The sequence below is a fragment of the Micromys minutus genome (assembly GCF_963924665.1).
Source record: "Micromys minutus genome assembly, chromosome: 1".
Lineage (NCBI taxonomy): Eukaryota > Metazoa > Chordata > Mammalia > Rodentia > Muridae > Micromys > Micromys minutus.
The window spans coordinates 229,150,118-229,167,698 of record NC_137969.1 but is presented as its reverse complement, the minus strand read 5'-3'; the positions used below and the strand labels follow the sequence as shown (position 1 = coordinate 229,167,698).

General features: G+C 50.6%; 1 protein-coding gene across 6 annotated transcripts; it reads left to right on the top strand.

The window, feature by feature from the left end:
* Positions 1 to 4,368: 4,368 nt before the first annotated feature.
* On the top strand, positions 4,369 to 17,519 carry RPS6KL1 (ribosomal protein S6 kinase like 1; the record flags this gene model as incomplete). 6 transcript variants are annotated; one of them, XM_080918635.1, is made up of 10 exons in its annotated part: positions 4,369 to 4,603; positions 6,140 to 6,264; positions 6,924 to 7,016; positions 12,983 to 13,030; positions 13,376 to 13,508; positions 14,190 to 14,768; positions 15,083 to 15,175; positions 15,311 to 15,393; positions 16,582 to 16,677; positions 16,926 to 17,519. In XM_080918635.1, 10 exons carry the CDS (start codon positions 4,369 to 4,371, stop codon positions 17,034 to 17,036), a joined length of 1,596 nt encoding a protein of 531 aa, XP_080774761.1. In that variant the 3' UTR covers positions 17,037 to 17,519. The 6 variants fall into 6 exon arrangements, with proteins under 6 accessions (XP_080774761.1, XP_080774758.1, XP_080774759.1 ...); XM_080918632.1 differs by having other exon boundaries at positions 4,369 to 4,633; positions 15,086 to 15,175; XM_080918633.1 differs by having other exon boundaries at positions 4,369 to 4,633.
* Between the last annotated feature and the right edge of the window lie 62 nt (positions 17,520 to 17,581).

Genomic DNA, 17,581 nt, shown 5'->3' with positions numbered 1-17,581 from the left:
CGTGAAAAGACGGGAGAAGGAGCTGGAATGACTCCAGCAGTGAGGGTCTTCAGTGGATGCCCGTGATGGACACAGGATGGAGCTGGGACCCCGTGTGGATAGAAAGAGTTTCAAAGGACCAATGAGTCTTTGTTTTTGTTTGTTTGTTTGTTTGTTTTTTGTTATGATTACTTTTAAAAATTATGATAAAGGACTGGAGAAATGACTCTACTGTTAAGGGTGCTGGCTCTTCTTGCAGAGACCTCAATCAAGTTTGGTTCCCAGCAGCCTATTGGGCAGTGAACAACTGCCTGTAACTTTCCAGGGGATGTGATACCCTCCTCTGGCCTCCATGTTCACATACCTACACACACATAATTAAAATCATTAAAAAAATTTTTTTTAAAGACCAAAACGGCACATTCAAAGGAAGGAAGGAAGGGAGAAAAACAAGCAAACAAAGGCTCAGAAAAGGCAGATACAGACACTAGCCACGAAGCCTAAAGACCTGAGTTTGGTTACGGGAATGCAAAAGGTAGGAGAGAGTTGACTCCTGCAAGTTGCATTCTGACCTCCCACTGCATGCTGGGGCATCATGCAAACATACATACAAACAAACATGCATGTCATTTAAAAATATGTGTAATAGGACTGGAGAAATGGCTCAGTGGTTAAGTGCACATATTGTTCATGCAGAGGACCCAGGTTCAGTTCCCAGCACCCACACCAGGGAGCTCACAACTGCCTGGTGTCAACGAGCGTCAGGAAGCCGGTGCCTCTCTCACCTCCTTGGGCACATTCACAAACACAGAAATAAAGAATAAGTTGGGGATTTATCTCAGTGGTAGAGCGTATGTAAATTGAACTTTGTGAGCATCTGCTAACTCACTTTCTGCAGCGTTCTATCATCCACATCCCCAACAGCAGTGTAAGGCCCCAGCTAATCCAGAGCATTGTCAAGCCTTGCTATAGTAATTTTTCTTATTATATGGCCATCCAGTGGGTATCAGTGGTATGTTGTTGTGGTTTTAATTTGCATCCCCTTAAGGATCAATGATATTTGATATCTTCTCATCAATTTACGGGTTACTTTCATATCTTCTTTGAAGAAATTATTAAAAATTCTTTCCTTAGTTTGGAACTTTTTGTCTTTGTCTTATTAAATGTGTAGTGGTTTGAATAAAAATGGCCCCCCATAAAATAATATGTTTAAGTGCTTAGTTACAAGGGAGTAACATACTCTTTGATGGAATTAGAAGGATTAGGAGGTATGGTCTCACAGGAGGAAGTATGCTTTGATTTAAGGTTTTGAAAGTTCATGCCAGGCCCAGGCTAGTCCTCCTTCTTGTGGATCAGGATGTGACTCTCAGCTACTGCTCCAGTGCCTGCCTGCACGCCACGGTGCACCTCACCATAATGATAATGGACTGAGCTTCTGAAACTGTGAGCCAGCCCCCAGTTAAGTGTTTTCTTTCAAAAGAGTTGCCATGGTCACGGTGTCTCTTCACAACAACAGAACAGTGACTAAGACAAAATGTAAGAATTTTTTTATATGTTATGAATTCCACACCCTTATCAAATACATAATTTCCAACTATTTCCCCCTTTCTGTGGGTTATGCTTTATTTTAGTTACAGAGTGTTGGATTTAAGATGTTTTATTAGGGTTAATGAGATGGCTTTATGGTTGGGAGCCCTTGCTGCTTGTCCAAAGGATCAGGGTTCAATTCCCTGCACTCACTAAGTAATTCAGGACAGTCCAGTTTCAAGGAATCCAAACCTCACATAGACATATTTGCAAGCAAAACACCAATGTACATAAAATAAAAATAAATAATTCACTTTTATTTTTTTAAGATTTATTTTATTTGTGAGTACACTGTAGCTGTCTTCACACCAGAAGAGGGCATCAGATCCCATTACAAATGGTTGAGAGCCACCACGTGGTTGCTGGGAATTGAACTCGGGACCTCTGGAAGAGCAGTCAGTGCTCTTAACCACTGAGCCATCTCTTCAGCCCCAAATACTCATTTTTAAAAGTTGTTTTATTTCATGTCTTAGTTAGGGTTTTACTGCTGTGAACAGACCATGACCAAGGCAATATTTAATTGGGGCTGGCTTACAGGTTCAGAGGTTCAGTCCAGTATCATTAAGGCGGAAACATGGTGGCATCCAGGCAGGCATGGTACAGGAGGAGCTGAGAGTTTCACATCTTCATCTGAGGGCTGCTAGCAGAATACTGGCTCCCAGGCAGCTAGAATGAGGGTCTTAAAGCCCACAGTGACACACCTACTCCAACAGGGCCACATTCCTAATAGTACCACTCCCTGGGCTGAGCATATACAAACCATCACATTTTATTAATAAAGAGTGAAATCTGGGGCTGGTGAGGTGGCTCAGTGCATAAAGTGCTGTCATTTGAGCCAGGTGACCTGAGTTTGATCCCCAGAGAAGGCAGCAGCTCTGGGTGAGAGGGGGTGTGGAGGAGGAAGAAGAGCCAGAGGAGACCCCTGTGGAAAACAATCAAAGAGACAAAAACACAGCGAAGTGCAGCGTGGCTTCTGACAAATAAGGGGGTCAGGTCATCTGTGGCTTTCTTGGGAATGTCTTTCTGACTCCAGGCTGGGATTCAGTGCTGCTCAACTCTGAACCACTCACCTGACTTTAGAGCCCAGGAAGACTTGGGCAGATTGATCTGTGAAGCTATAGAGGCATTCCTATAGTAGGCCCTGGGGCAGAGTACAAGTCCAACAGAGGAAAACCCAAGTAGCGAATGAGCAGACTCTTGGAAGTGCTGTAGTAAGTTTTATTGGCTTAGAGGTCTGAGGCAGCCCCTCCCACATCCCTGGGTGACAATAGACCTCTTCTCTCCATCCTACACTCACTCCCCCACACCCACCCCGACCCTCACCCACTCCCCAGTCCTGAGTTCCTGGCCTTGCAAACTCTAGGGCTTTAAGGGCTGTCAGAAGCCGAGGAAGGTGATGATTGGAGGTTTATTCTAACGGGTTGAGGATGAGCTCATCCGTAACCAATGGCTGACAGGCACCCGGCTAGACGCCCCACCCCTGCCCCCAGGCACCTGCGGAAGGGTGGGAGGTACGGACAGAACCTTGCAGAGCAGGGACAGCGTTGGCGGGAAGGCCCGGAGCTCGGGCCTGCGGACAGGTATTGTATTTGCTCCGCTCTTCACCCATCCTCCCAGGCGAGGAGGAGCCTTCCCCTCCCTGCCTCAACCCGACCTCCTTGGACCTTCCCTGTAGTGATGCACCTTAAGTGCGGGGGTGGGGTGGGGGTGTGGGTACATGCACGCGCTGCTTGATCCACATGTGTAGCTTAGGCTTGTGGTTCCGAGAGATGGACCCGAAACCCGCAACGCTTAGGCGTTGATGCCCCAGTACAGGCCTCGAAGCTACCTGTCCCTCTGGGCCTGGCAGAGCAGGAACGCCGCCTTCTCCCATCTCCTGGCCTCATCTTGGCCAAGACTCTCAGCTTTTGGCTGCTTGGATTTGTTCGTTTCCTTCCCACCGCATCCTTTATCCTGTGTCTCTTCCTTGCCGAAACCGAGAAGATCCGGGGATAAAAGCTATCCCCTGGCCATTTTCCAGGGTACCCGAGACAGCAAAGGTGGCTGTTGTGCTGCTCTGAGGGACAGAGGCCATGCTGCTTGGCTGACTTCTCTTTGCCCCTTCCCCTCTGGCAGCTGCCACTCTTATCCCATGAGCCATTGGTGTCACACGTAGCTTGGGGAGGAGTTACTGTCAGGTCCTTGGGAGGACTCACTGGCCCCTGGACTTCTGGGATAGCCTCCATGGCGCGGTCACCCTGACCACATGAACTAGCATCTAATCTGTCCGTCACCTCTTCTCCCAAGGGGCTTTGATGAGCTCTGCGTTCCGGCTTGGTACCTGGGTAGTGAGGGGGGCGTTCCCCACTCACTGACTCCTGACCTCTCAGGGCCAAAGGTAACAATGTTTTGTCTCTGGGAGAGGTACCACTGAGCTGAATGAAACTTCACAAGGCAGGTAGGGAGGAGGGGGAGAAGCCAGTGGGGGTTGGAGCGAGACCAGAGGCTTTGAGCCAGTGTGAGACTTTGGTCTGTGGATACCCCTTAAAGGCAGCTGTGGGTCCCAGGTATCCCCAGACCTCCGTGCTCCATACATACAACGTGACTGGGAGATACTTATGGAACTGAATTTGAATAGAAAAGAAAAGCAAGGCCCAGCTCAATGACAGGACCTTACCATTGCTTGTCCCTGCAGCCTTTGGATGTGAATATCGAGTTTCTCCAGTGTTTAGTAGAGGATGCTAGGGTACAGGTGGGCTGTGGCTCTAAACACGTGGCTTCCTAATGTGTTTGCTTCTTGTAGGTCACAGCAGCAGGGCCACTATGAGCCTGGTAGCCTGTGAATGCCCACCTGGCCTAGGCCTGGAGCCAGAACCTTGTTCACGGGCACGGTCCCAGACCTGCATGTACCTGGAACAGATTCGGAACCGGGTAGCTACAGGGACAGCTGACATGGCCAAACATGACTACCTGGTAGATGCAGCTACACAGATCCACCTGGCCCTGGAGCGAGATGTCAGTGAGGACTACGAGGCTGCCTTCAACCACTACCAGAATGGTGTGGATGTGCTGCTCCGTGGTGTGCACGGTGAGGGTGGGGATGTGCCCAGACACAAGGTGGGCAGGGGCGGGCCGCTGCGGGAGCCGTTGTCTCTGCCCATACCACGGCATCGTGTTAACCCTGCCAGGCCTCCAGGAAGGAGAGTAACGAGAACTTGGATTTATGGAGACATTCTACCTGGCAGACCCCATTAGGCTTTAACCATGTTAACTCGTGGTTAAATGAACTCACATCAATAGATACGAGTATCTAAGAATTATTAGTCATTATTATTATTTGATAAGTCTTTAACTGTTGCCCAGGCTAATCTTTCTATCTCAGCCTCCTGACTGCTCAGGCTACAAGTGTGTGTGGCTCTGGGCAAGAACTGATCATCTTCTTTTTTTTTTTTTTTAAATGATTCATTTGTTTATCTATTTTATGTGCCCTGGTGTTTTGCCTGACTGTATGTCTGTGTAAGGGTGTCAGATGGTCAGGACCTGAAGTTACAGACAGTTGTGAGCTGCCAAGTCTTGCTGGGAATCGAACCCAGGTCCTCTAGAAGAGCAGTCTGTGCTCCTAAGAGATGAGCCTTCTCTCCAGTACCAGCAGCAACTAATTTTTCAGGTGAAGAGATTGAGGCATGGAGCAGTTAAAGGGCTCAAGGCTACCAAGGGCTCCATCAGAAGGTGGAACTGTCTCAGCTCCCGTGGCTGTGTTCTTGGCCCGCTGTTCCTGGCTGGCCACAGAGCTGGGCTGGGCAGTGTCCCTCTGGAAACTGCACTCCAGAGGAGGAGGGCGGGGCTGGCTGACAGGTGGATGTCTAATTATAATCCTGGGTAGGAAGAGCAAAGAGGGGCAGGCAAAGGGAGAAAAGAGGAGAACCGGGATCAGAGGGGCCCAGCAAGGGACATCTAGATGTGAATGCTGAAGATGGTGTGTGTGCTGTCTGCTGCCTAGCGCTGTTCCACAGAGAGGGAGGGAGGCCCAGGTGAGTAGGGGAGAGGGAAGGGCTGATCAGGGCAGAATGAGGCGTTTCCATGCTAACTCTGAGACTCAAGGGCCTGTGGCAGACCATGATGACTAGTGTCACCGTTGTTGAGGAGACCCTGCCATGTCCAGGCTTCAGGAGTGTCCGAAGTATTCCTTGTCGGTCTAACCTGGTCTCCACCCTGGCCTTTTTTCATACTGGGAGGCAGAGAGAGAGGAAGCGTTGTACTATGGACGCTTCTCTCTCCTCTTCTAAAGAAAAGGGACATGAACATCTTCACCTTGTTCCTTCCTGCGATGGGAGAACAGCCAGTGAGGTGGTGGGTGCCAGCTGAAAAGAACGGGTGGCTGAGGGCCCTGGTGGTTCCCCATTTCCTCCTGCATCTCTGTTCTCAGCCCCTGCTTGCAAACACAGAACTGGGGGGCGGACCCGCTAAAGCCATCTGGGAGTTAGCATCAGCTGTGACAGGCAGACATGGTTAATGCAGTTGGTATCTCTGCCACCAGTAAGCCCGAGATAGAGGGTCCTGGTGATCACAGATGGTGACCTCTGGCTCCCCACAGTTGACCCCAACAAGGAGAGATGTGAAGCTGTAAAACTGAAAATTACCAAGTACCTACGGAGGGCGGAGGAGATCTTCAACTGCCACCTGCAGCGGACACTGGGCAGTGGAGCCAGTCCGAACACAGTGAGGAGAGCCTCCCTGCATCCCCGAGGACGAGAAAGAGGACTCTGGAGAGAGGCACCCCCCCACCCTCACTCCCCTCCCGCCCCAGGGAAGAGTAGGTAGCGGAGGATGTGAGTCTGAGTGTGAGCCAGGGTTCCCCTCCCATCCTTCTCCCTCTGTCTCACAGGACACCTGGCATCCTTGACTTAAACGCCCACCCCAGTCTGTGTGTGACTCCAAGCCAGTCTCACACGAGCACCCAGTCTCCAGATTCTGTGGCCAACTGTGTGCTCCCTACCACGGCCCTCCCAGGCCCACTGTCCTGGAACTCACCTTTCACAAAAGTAGGTTGTTTACATTTTGAGGCCAAAGATGCACATGTTCCCACCAGACACCCCTGAAAGCATCTGCCTCTCATAGACAAGACTTTGGAAAAGGAGGATTCTAAAGCCCCTAGAAGCCGTCCTAATATGGCTGGGTAGGGGGCTGAGCAGAAAGCTAGCTGGGGTGCTTTGAACCAGTGTGCCCCCAAACTCTGAATCAAGAGCAGCTTCTTTATTCAGTCTGTCCCTGTGAGGCTGGGTCTGCCTAGACCCCAAGTCCTACCCACTGTAGCCCCTTCTGACATCCAGAAACCCTACCCACGGCCACAGCTGAGACCTTGTCTCTCTCCTCTGCAGGGTTTCAGCAGTTTGAGGCTTCGGCCCATCCGCACACTGAGCTCTGCTCTGGAGCAGCTGAAGGGATGCAGGGTGGTTGGGGTCATCAAGAAGGTGAGCGAGCACGGGGTGTGGGAAGGGAAGCAGATGCGTACAGTCAGCCGTGGCAGATGAGGGAGAGGATGGAAGGCATCTATAGTCCTGCCTGCATCGGAGGGGATAGGTGCCAGGCCCAGTGGGTCCACTTCTCTCCCAAAATAACCTGTCAGGTTCTAGGGAGGAATCGGAGAAGGTAGAAGAGGCAGTCTGTTTTGGTCGACCGGAAACTGTGGGAGGAGCTATACCCAGGGATCTGCCCAGCACTCGCTGCTCCGCCCATTTCTCACAGCCCGCCTCCTTACAGCCCGCCAGTCAGGGCTGCAGCCCCAGTCTCTTGACACACACAGCTGAACACTTCCTACACGAAAAGGTCCCTCTCTCTAGCTTGACCAGTGGACATGCATTTCTTTGAGATGGCTTGGATCGTCCAGGGCCTTGGCAGCTCCACCCCTTCTCTTCTGGTAGTCCTGCCTTCATCCTTCGACCATCTTGCACCTTTCCCCTTTCCCTTATTCCAGAGTGGACAAGAATTCAGGAGATGATGTTCCAAGCCCTATTAAAGTGGAGAAATCTGAGGGACAAAGATGTCATGTAAAAGTTGAGCCTCTATCAGATTGCCCTCTGCCTCTAGCCCGGGGCTCTCTAAACAGTTCTAAGGGTCATCTGGTGAGCTTCTTAAACAGATGTCAGGACCCCATGCCAAACCTGTGGAATCAGAATTTCTAGGGTTGAAACCAAAAGCATGTAGTTTAAAGCACTGGGCATTTTTGGTGGGTCTGGGAGCCCGTAGAGAAAAAAGAGCAGTGTGTGCCTCTCTGTCATGTAGTAGGACAGCATGCTGCCGGGGAAGTGTGCCCTGGGCTTGGCCAGTGAACCATGGATAAGTCCCCTCACAGCTCTGAGAATTGTTCCCCCCCACCCCCCAAAGTGGTGGTGACCTGAGAAAGAAATGAAACCATTTTTGGGAAAGGCCTGGCACATAATAGGACATGCATGGTTGATGGCTCTGAGTACACTCGACAGGAGCAGGGAGGGCTAAGTTCCCATCTCTAGGCCTTGCTCCAGATGCTTCTCCTGGGTCCCTGGAACAGGCCCCAGGCTCAGGGAAGGTCCAGCCAGCTTCCCATCTGCTGCAGTCTCCCCTCCCCCAGAACTGCACAGTGGCCACAGACAGACCTTGGCTAAGCGTGGCTGCTCTCACAGACAGACAGACTGACACCCTATCTCGGAGTGAGATGCCAGGTTTGACGAGAGGCACCCTGAACTAAATACGTTTGGGAAACACTCAATGAAAGCTCCACCCCTGGTACTTTAACTTTGGACACTCTCAAAGCTTTGGAGAATGCTCATATAAAGGAGGAGCCCCCAAGAGGAAATCTAGAGGAGAACTCTGATTTGCTCAACCCTGAGACATACACATGTGCAAAGCATTTAGACCTCAGTGCCCTGAGGCCCATGCAGAGGGAAGAGACACATTAAGATCTTTAGGTTGCCTGGCTCCCTTTTCATACCCAAGTGGTAAATGCCAGCTCCTTCCTGGGGTCTTTTTTCTCCTCTAGGTTATGTCCCAACCAGGGACAGAAATTTCCCCAAATTAGGAAAGGTGTTTGGGCCGTCAGTCCTACTCCACAGCTCTGCCCAGGCAGATGCAGGCAGCAGCTGTGCTAGGCAGCTAGTGGCTACCCTCGGCCCAGGAAGGGAGCCAAGGGCTTGCTCAGGACGACCCTGGGCCCCTTAAAGGTTTTGGCTGTGGGGCTGACAGAGCTGCAGAAGGAATGGCAGGGATGGAGGTGGCAGGGAGGAGCGAAGTGGGCATGTGAGGGACCACGTAGGCAGCCAGGACACCTGTGGGCTTTTGTCAGTGATTGTCTCTGGACCTCCTCAGAGAGTCTCAATTGGGCAAGAGGAAGAAAAGCCTCCTGAGTTGCTTCTTGTTTTCTTTGGCTCAAATACAGGTTGGGGGCTTCTTGTTGTTGTTACCAACATTTTCAAATGTGTATATTTCATATGAAAGTCCACCTTTCAAGCCTCTCCTGGAAAACAAAAATCAGATCTTGAGATGGTGGGGTTCACAGTCCCATGTAGCTCTAGGGATCCAAGGAGGAGCTGTCCACTTCAGATGGAGCACTGGCCTTGCCCACTCTCTGTTCCAACTTTGCTCAAGTGTATCTTCCCCTCTAAGCCTTTAAGAACCTGTTTGATCTGGGCAGAGCATGGTAGATACCTTTAATTCTTACACTCTAGAGGCAGAAGCACGCAGATCTCTGTGAGTTGGAAGCCAGCCTGGTCTACATAATAACTTCTGGGTCAGAGCTTATAATAGAGAGACCCTGTCTTAAAAACAAACAAACAAACAAACAAAAATCAAGAACACCTTTAAAGCTTTGGGGTTTGCCTGCTTCAAGAAAGGTTCCACCCAGGATTTAGAGTTCCTGTGTATCTTTAAAAGTAGGCCTTATTGGGGGCTAGAGAGATTGGTTAAGAGCTCTGACTGCTCTTCCAGAGGTCCTGAGTTCAATTCCCAGAAACCATATGGTGACTCACAACCATCTGTAACAGGATATGATGCCCTCTTCTGGTGTGTCTGAAGACAGTAACAGTGTACTCACATAAAATAAGTAAATAAATAAAATGTTAAAAATAAAAAACAGGCCATATCACACCTTTCACCAATGGTGTATCTCAGTGCCCCAAGAACTCCCCATGGACACACACAGGATGCTGGGTACCCCACTTCATCACTCTCTGCTAGATTGCCTTAGGGTCTCTCGCTGAGCTGGCTGGTGGCCAGCAAGCCCCAGCAAAGCTCCTATCCCTGCTCAACAGTGAGGCTCTCTTCATGGGAAGACTTGAACCCAGGTCTCACACTCCCACACTGAGCACTCTTGCCCACTTAGCCATTTTCCCAGCCTCTTGGGATTGTGTATATGTGTATGTGTGTGTGTATGCACATGTACACCCATGCACACACTCAAAAGTGGCCACAATTGCCTTTCATCTTCCCAATTATAAGGCTAACATCCCATTGGTGGATTAAAGTCTAGTGCCCTGTGTCCCAGTTGCATGATCTGTGCCACTGTACAGAGATCATGCAACTTCCCCATTGTACAGTGCAGGACCACATCTCCATCACACAGAAAGCTGTGCTTAGCAGTGCTGTATCTTTAATAACTGCCCCCACTTTTTAGACAGGATCTCATGCAACTAGGATGCCCTCAAACTTGTCATATAGTCAAGGCTGACCTTGAACTCCTGATTTTCCTGCCTTCATATCCTGAGTACTGGGATGTATATCACTATTCCCGGTTTATGCAAATCCGGGGTTTCATGTGTGTGGGGCAAGCACTTTACTGACATCTCCAGCTCCTGACAGGTGTTAGCTATTGTTCTGTCCCCTGGGCCACTTATCCGAGGGAGAGGATGTGTTTGCTTGTTTGGTTGTATCGGTGGGAAAATGCTCCCTCTGCTAGAAATATACTGAGAGAATGTCGAGTTTAAAACAAAACACAAAAAAACAAACAAACAAAAAAAGAAAACAATTTACCACCCTACCTAACTTCAAAGTAATTGTTATTAATGTTTAGGTCTAATTCCTTTTTTAAAAAAAATGGGTATTAATATGTTTTGAACACACGGGCTTTTTGACTTATGGGTCCTCTTTAGTTTCTGGCTCCCATGTTTGTCTGAGTTTCTGACTGTAAATCAGAGGACTTGGCCAAGGAGGTGGTGCCGGGGAATACCACTCGGGAAAGGATGGTGGGGAACTATCTGGGGGGTGGTAATACTTGTGGGAATCTTTTCCTAAATGACCCCAGTGTTTTCTGCCTCTGTCTTCAAACATTGCACAAGTTTGGTCAGGGAGCCAAGGGCAGCCTTGGCTCTAGCCGTTAGAGGGAGACCTCTTGTGGTCAAAAGGGGTACTGCTGCTCTGGTTTGGTGTCCTGGTATAGGAAGGAGGGGCAGGGCGAGCCTAGCCCCCTGCTTTCACTTTACTGATAATGGAGAAAATAAGGCCCAGCCTGGCAGGCACTTACCCCATTCTTGGGTCAGCCTGTCTGTAGTCAAATTCTGATGCTACCACTTTTTAGCAGTAGGCTTGAAAGTGAGTGATCACATGTCTCAGAACCTCAATTTCACCAATAAAGCTGGTAGGGAGAATGCAATGAAATAAGCCATTTAAATCCCTTAGCACACAGTGAACACTGTCTGTTTCTTCTACAACGGGGCGTTGATAATTACCAGGGCTGAGGAGGATTTACACTTGGATTCTCTGCTTTTACCAACAAGCACAATGATGTTACGAAGAATGAATTGCTGTGATCCCCATTGTCAGGCAACTTAGGGAAACAGCTCAGTTGGCAAAGTACTTCCCAATCAAACATGAGGACTGAGTTTGATTCCCAGAAACCACATACAAAGCTGGACATAGTGGGGTACATGGCTATAACCCCAATATTGAAGGGTAAACAGGCAGATCTCTGGAGCTTGTTAGCCAGACAACCTAGGTGAAAAGGTGAGCTCCAAGCTCAGTAAGAGACTCTGCCTCAAAAAGATGGAGAACTGCTAAGGAAGAAGACATCCAGCATCATCAAGTCTGGCCTCATACACACACACACACACACAGTATATATACACACTGTGTATACGCACACACTGTATACACACACTGTGCATACACACATAAACTGTGTACACACACTGTATATATATACACTGCATACACACATATGTTGTGTATACACACACACACACACACACACACACACATACCAGAAACGAGCACAAGATTCAGAGAAGGTGCATGACTTGGCCACTGTGTGATAGTGTCATGGCTTTCATTGAAGACTTTTTTATTTGTGTCCTAACAAACCAGTGATATAGCAAGGTGGACATTTATAATTCCTCTTTGCAGATTAAGAAAGTGGTGGTTAAGAAAGTCAGTTTATTTGCCCAAGTTTTAAAACTGGGGCCCTGAGCTAGGGACTATAAATCAGTAACAGAGCTCTAGCCTAGTGTGTATGAGGCTCGGCACCATTAAACATAATATAGGACTCTTTCTCTTACTCCATTGCTAGGCTACAGTTTTCACCACTGTCTAGTGTGAACTCAGCTCCCCACTTTCCAAAGGCACTCTGAGAAGGAGAGGGCTCCTATCAGAGGACGGCTCCCCAGGTGGCTGGTGTGCACAACCACACTCACTTTATTTAAAAAGAAATGTAGCAAAGAAGAGAAAGCGTGCAGAGCCTTCTGCAGTCAGCCCTCCCGATCTGCAAGCACATTCTCAGAAGCCTCAGGTTCCTCATGTTTGGGGGTTTTGTTTTGTTTTTCTGTTTGTTTTGTTTTGTTCAGTTTTGAGAAAATGGCTCACCATGTAACCTTGGCTGACCTTAAGCTCACAGAGATCTGCCTGTCTCTGCCTCTTCTCCATCGCTGCTGGGATTAAAGGGGTGTACCACCTCACCTAGCCTAGCTTCAGTTATAAGCAAAGCTCAGAAGAATTGACTACCTCCGAGATGCTTCAGCCATGCCACCTTCAATCCCTGCTGGGACGATGGCCTCTGGCCAAAGCCTACAGTGTTGATCTTGGCTGTCCACCTCAGGCCACACAGGGCCTGCCTGGTGTAGGCAGGTAGTGGGAGAGATGTTCTCATGAGGGTTACAGCAAACCCAACAGAGGGTACTTAGACCACTTGCCGTCATAGTGAAGAGTCGATCTTTATCCTTGCATTATGGGAATTCTAAGCTGGATGGGATGGTTCCTGCCCTTGTTGAGCTCACAACCAGGGGAGACAGGAGGCTAGATGGTTGAGAAAGCTCCCCTGAAGGTAGGAGCCCCAGATGCTGGAGAAAAAAAGCTCCAGAACCTGGATGTTTGGGTATAGTAGGGGTAGATTACTAAACCAGGATGGATGTTGGCCTCAGAGCCTGGAGAGCCCAGGGACTAACACATACCTTGACCAGTGTCTCCTGGACTTTGGCAGGTGCAGGTGGTCCAGGACCCAACAACTGGAGGAACCTTCGTCGTGAAGGCAGGTGCTGCCCAGCTGCTGCCATGTTGTGTTCCTCTTGGAACTTTCTCAGAGCTCTTGAGATCCCTGCTTAGCCACCCCCCACCCCCAGAATGTGCATATGATGTCCATGCTTCCTCCAAGCCAAAATCTGCCTGTTCCTCTGAGCATTGCCCAAGGCTCCAAGACTGACAATGCATGTACAGTATTTCTTCCTTGGACGTGGATTCCAAGGGATTTCAGGGCTAGACCTGGTGAAAACAGATGCTACTCAGCCTGTCTCCCCATTCATAGCCTACTATCCTGAACCCAGAGCATGGGAATATGGGAATATCAGGTCATTTACATACCCTGTCCCCTCCCCAGAGCCTTCCCAGGTGTCACACGGTAAGCCGGGAGAGGCTGACTATCATTCCACATGGCGTCCCCTACATGACAAAATTGTTGCGATACTTCGTGAGCGAGGACTCCATCTTCCTGCACCTGGAGCATGTGCAAGGTGAGGGGACCTTCGAGGGCCCATCAGTTCCTCAGAGCTTTGAGGTATTACTGTTCTCCCCAACTCTGCTCTCTGAGGAGGAATATGGCTTGTTTTACATATGTGGCACAGACAGGGAACCCAGAGTTTCAGAAGGCTGAGGGCAGGGCCAGGCTGCTGTGGAGATCTGTATGGTGCTGAGGGGGCAGGGAAATCGTGGGCAGGATGTCTCCATCCTAGGCAGGTGAAGGGGGACTTTATTCAGCTGTCTTCTTTGTTACCATTTCCTCTAGTCTTGGCTTCTCTGGTCAGTGCCCATCCCTGACTGACCGACCACATGGTGAGGCCGGTGACTAAACCTGTAAAGACAGGAACTGAGCCTCGCCGCAGACATTTAGTGATTCTAAAATGTGAGGCACATCCTTGGGTCATGATGTGGTCGCTGTCAATCCATGCGTGGCCTCTAACGTCTGCTATGCCACTCTCCCTAAAACGAAAGAGGAAGCGTAACAGGAACGCCGGAGCTTGATCCGGTATGAAGGCTGTGGAGTTGAGCTCCCAGGAGGTGGGGCAGAGCAGGGTGATCAGATCGCCGCTGAGGAGGCAGAGGGGGTGTGATGAAATGGGGGGAAGGGAGGATCAGGCCTGGGCCTAGTGTGCGTGCTCTTCTTCCTCCCTACACTCTCACTCCCTTTGGCCCAGGAGGCACCCTTTGGTCACATCTACTCTCCCAGGCCCACTTTCAGTACTCTGGGCTCAAGTCTGGCTCTGCCCAGGAGAAGTCCAAAGTCCAACTCAGCCTCATGACTCCAGCAAAGCACCCACCAGGCCATACCTCGAGGCAGGACAGAATCCCAATGGAGCCTCCATGGACTTCCCAGAGCCTAGCCCAAGCCCTCCAGCTTCAGAAAGAGGCTGATGGTAAACCTTCATCCAGGACCAGTACCGTCTGCTCTTCAGATCTCACAGAGGCCCCGGGTGGCCACTTGCACAGTCAAGTCAGGCGAGCTGGCCAGAGTTCGAACCCAGCACCCACTCAGAGGCTCCACTGGGTACGAGAAGGGGCTGACCGGGTGCTAGGGGCCTATGGCCGAGGCAGGGGTCAGAGCACCCCATCAGCAAACAGGACCAGCCTAGGGAGCGGAAGAGCTGCCTGGAGCCTGAGGGAGGGACAGGTGAAGCAGTGGGCAGCCGAGATGCTGCTGGCGCTGGAGGCACTGCATGAACAGGGGGTGCTGTGCCGGGACCTCAACCCCCAGAACCTACTCCTGGACCAGGCAGGTAAGAGCCCCAGCCTCCCTGCTCCAACCCGATTCCTCACGTGGGAGCCAAGAATCAACAGAACCCCCAAGATTATAAAGCGCCATGCTTTTCCCCCCCTCTCCCTTTCCTTCATCTGTTCCTTTAAAGACACAGAGGTGGGCAAACAGCTTTAGGAACACCCCTGGGCCCTGGGCAATAAGGGGTCACACCCTGAGGGAGACTCCACTTGGGATGACCTTTGGCCCCTGACATGATTGTGTTGGGGCTGCCTGGAGAATCCAGCTGACGCTACTTTCAACCTTTGTCCCTCCGTTCCTCTCTGCACACTGGACAAGGTCACATCCAACTCACATATTTTGGCCAGTGGTCAGAAGTGGAGCCCCAGTGCAGCCAGGAAGCCGTGGACTGTCTGTACAGTGCTCCAGGCAAGAAGGAAGTTGGGGGATGTTTCTAAATCTTGGTTACCTTTGTATGGGTTAAAAACAGAAGATGGGCAGTGGGTGCTACAAGAGAAAGGACCGTTTTATGTGAGGTGGGGATGTATGTGTTCTTGTTCTCAGAGGTTGGAGGGATTTCTGAGCTGACCGAAGCTTGTGACTGGTGGAGCTATGGGTCACTTCTGTATGAACTGCTCACAGGAATGGTGAGTGGCTGAGCAGGGAGGGTCTAGAGCTCTGCTGGGGTTCATTGGGTTTAGGCTGAGCCAGCTGGAGTCAAAACAGAGGCTGCCTGGTTCTCCCTGCCTGGCTACTGGGCTACACGTCCTTCCACCCATCAGACCACCGGCAATGATCATACTGCATGATGACCTGTAGCTAAGGAGACTTGTTGGCTTCTTGTTGGCATAGCCAGAGATTTATGGAAGAGCATGCCTGACCTGAGGTTTGGAGAAACAGCAACCTTTTCCCTGAAGGCTTCTGGATTATAATCTAAATCTCTTCCCTACTATCCAGTCCCCCCTTCAAGGCTATGTAATCCCTAGACTTCGATTTGAGATGGGAGAAGGCTCTTCCGTACAAGTCAGTGGGTCAGCCAAGCCCACTTGCAGGCTGGGGACGTGGCTCCGTTGGGTAAAGTGCCTGCTGTTCAAGCATGAAATGAGTCTGGTCCCCAGCAACCGTGTAAAGGTCAAGTGTGATGACGCACATCTGTAACGCACAGGGTCTGGGGCGAGACAGCAGATCCCCAGAGCTTGCTGCTCGGCCAGCTGGGTTCAGTACATACACCACCCACTTGACCAGGCTACACACTCAGATGAGCCCAGAATGACATGTGGGACCAGTCAGGCTGGGAAGCAAGAGAGGGAACTACATTTGAGCAGGAAAATGGTTTAGCACCAGAAGGCTACAGTGTGAGTGACCTAAAGGTCAGACCTAATGTGCCTTTGTTGGTCCTAACTCAGGCTGACACCCCAAGCCCCACATGGTTCTCCCGCCCTCTTCCTGCAGTGCACCCTTAGCTTGCTCTGCTTGCCCTCACATCCTGCCTTGGCCTCAATGGCTGTGTGGCAGGCCTGCCATTGCATATGTAGCTTGTAGAGACTTAGGAAAAAAGTCTAGTGCTGCTCCCGATAGTGTCTACTCTATAAAGACAACGGTTCTAAAAAGCTGCAGGCTCCGACCCTAATGCTAACCCTAGTTCCTCTTCCTGAGCCAACTTCTTTAGTGTCTGGGGTTTAGCTCAGTATGAGTCATTAATAGATCCTAGCAATGAGCAACTACCAAGATCTTCCTCTTGGACTGTGTCCTGTGCCTGTGTGTGCATGTCTGGGCTGCCACTAGGGTGTAAGCATCCCTAAAGTGGCCTTTCCTTGTGTCCCCCACCTCTCCAGGCACTGTCCCAGAGCCACCCTTCAGGATTCCAGGCCCACACCCAACTCCAGCTGCCTGAGTGGCTCAGCCGCCCAGCAGCCTCTCTGCTGACTGAGGTGAGGTTCTTGCCCAACGGTGGCTCACTGGTTTATCGGTAGGGGACGAAAGAAACTACCTGTGCACATTAACTCAAGTGTTGGAAAGCATAAATGCCCATAAATGCCTGTGCTAGCTACCACCAAAGTCATGGGGGAAGGAGCTTACTGGGTTAGCAAGGAAAGAGCACCCTAGGGATTTTGGTGATAGGTGTCACCCTCCGGAATGGGGAAGGGTTGCAGAGTACCGATCGGATCTCTCCCCACAGCTGCTACAGTTCGACCCCCAGCGGCGCCTAGGTGCTGGAGGTGGTGGCATCAGCAAACTCAAGTCCCACCCCTTTTTCAGTACTATCCAGTGGAGCAGGCTAATGGGGTAAGAGGTGGGTAAGTGGACGAAACCGCTGGCCTAGTTCTTGTCTACCAGCTGGGCTGGCCCCTCTCATCAGTGGACTTCGAGGAAAGAATATGGGGGCAGCAGCTCCTCTTTCTGTTCACCACCTGCTTGGGCCTCAGACTGATGACTGCTACAGGCCTAGAGAAGCTGCTGGAAGGGCAGTGAGTTGCACCCTAGCGAGCAACCTACGCATCAGTCAACAGTTGAACACACACCTGTACCTTCAGCTGGGACCTACTATGTTAAAGGGTGCCTTCTGTTGCTCTAGTTCCAAAGCACTCAACACTTGCTGAGCCAACTGACGGATCTGGGGACACTGCCATTTGTACACCATGTGGGGCATCTCTGGAGACATCTCAGGACACTGGGCCTCCAGCTCAGTAGACCCAAACCAGGACTGTCCTGAGTTTACTATAGTCATGCACCTAGTGGGCTGCTACAACCAGAGGCTGTTCCTATAGGGGTCTGGGTGCTAGGAAGGTGGTTAGTCTATAGGGTGAAGTGGGGAGAGGTGGGGTGTAGCATGAT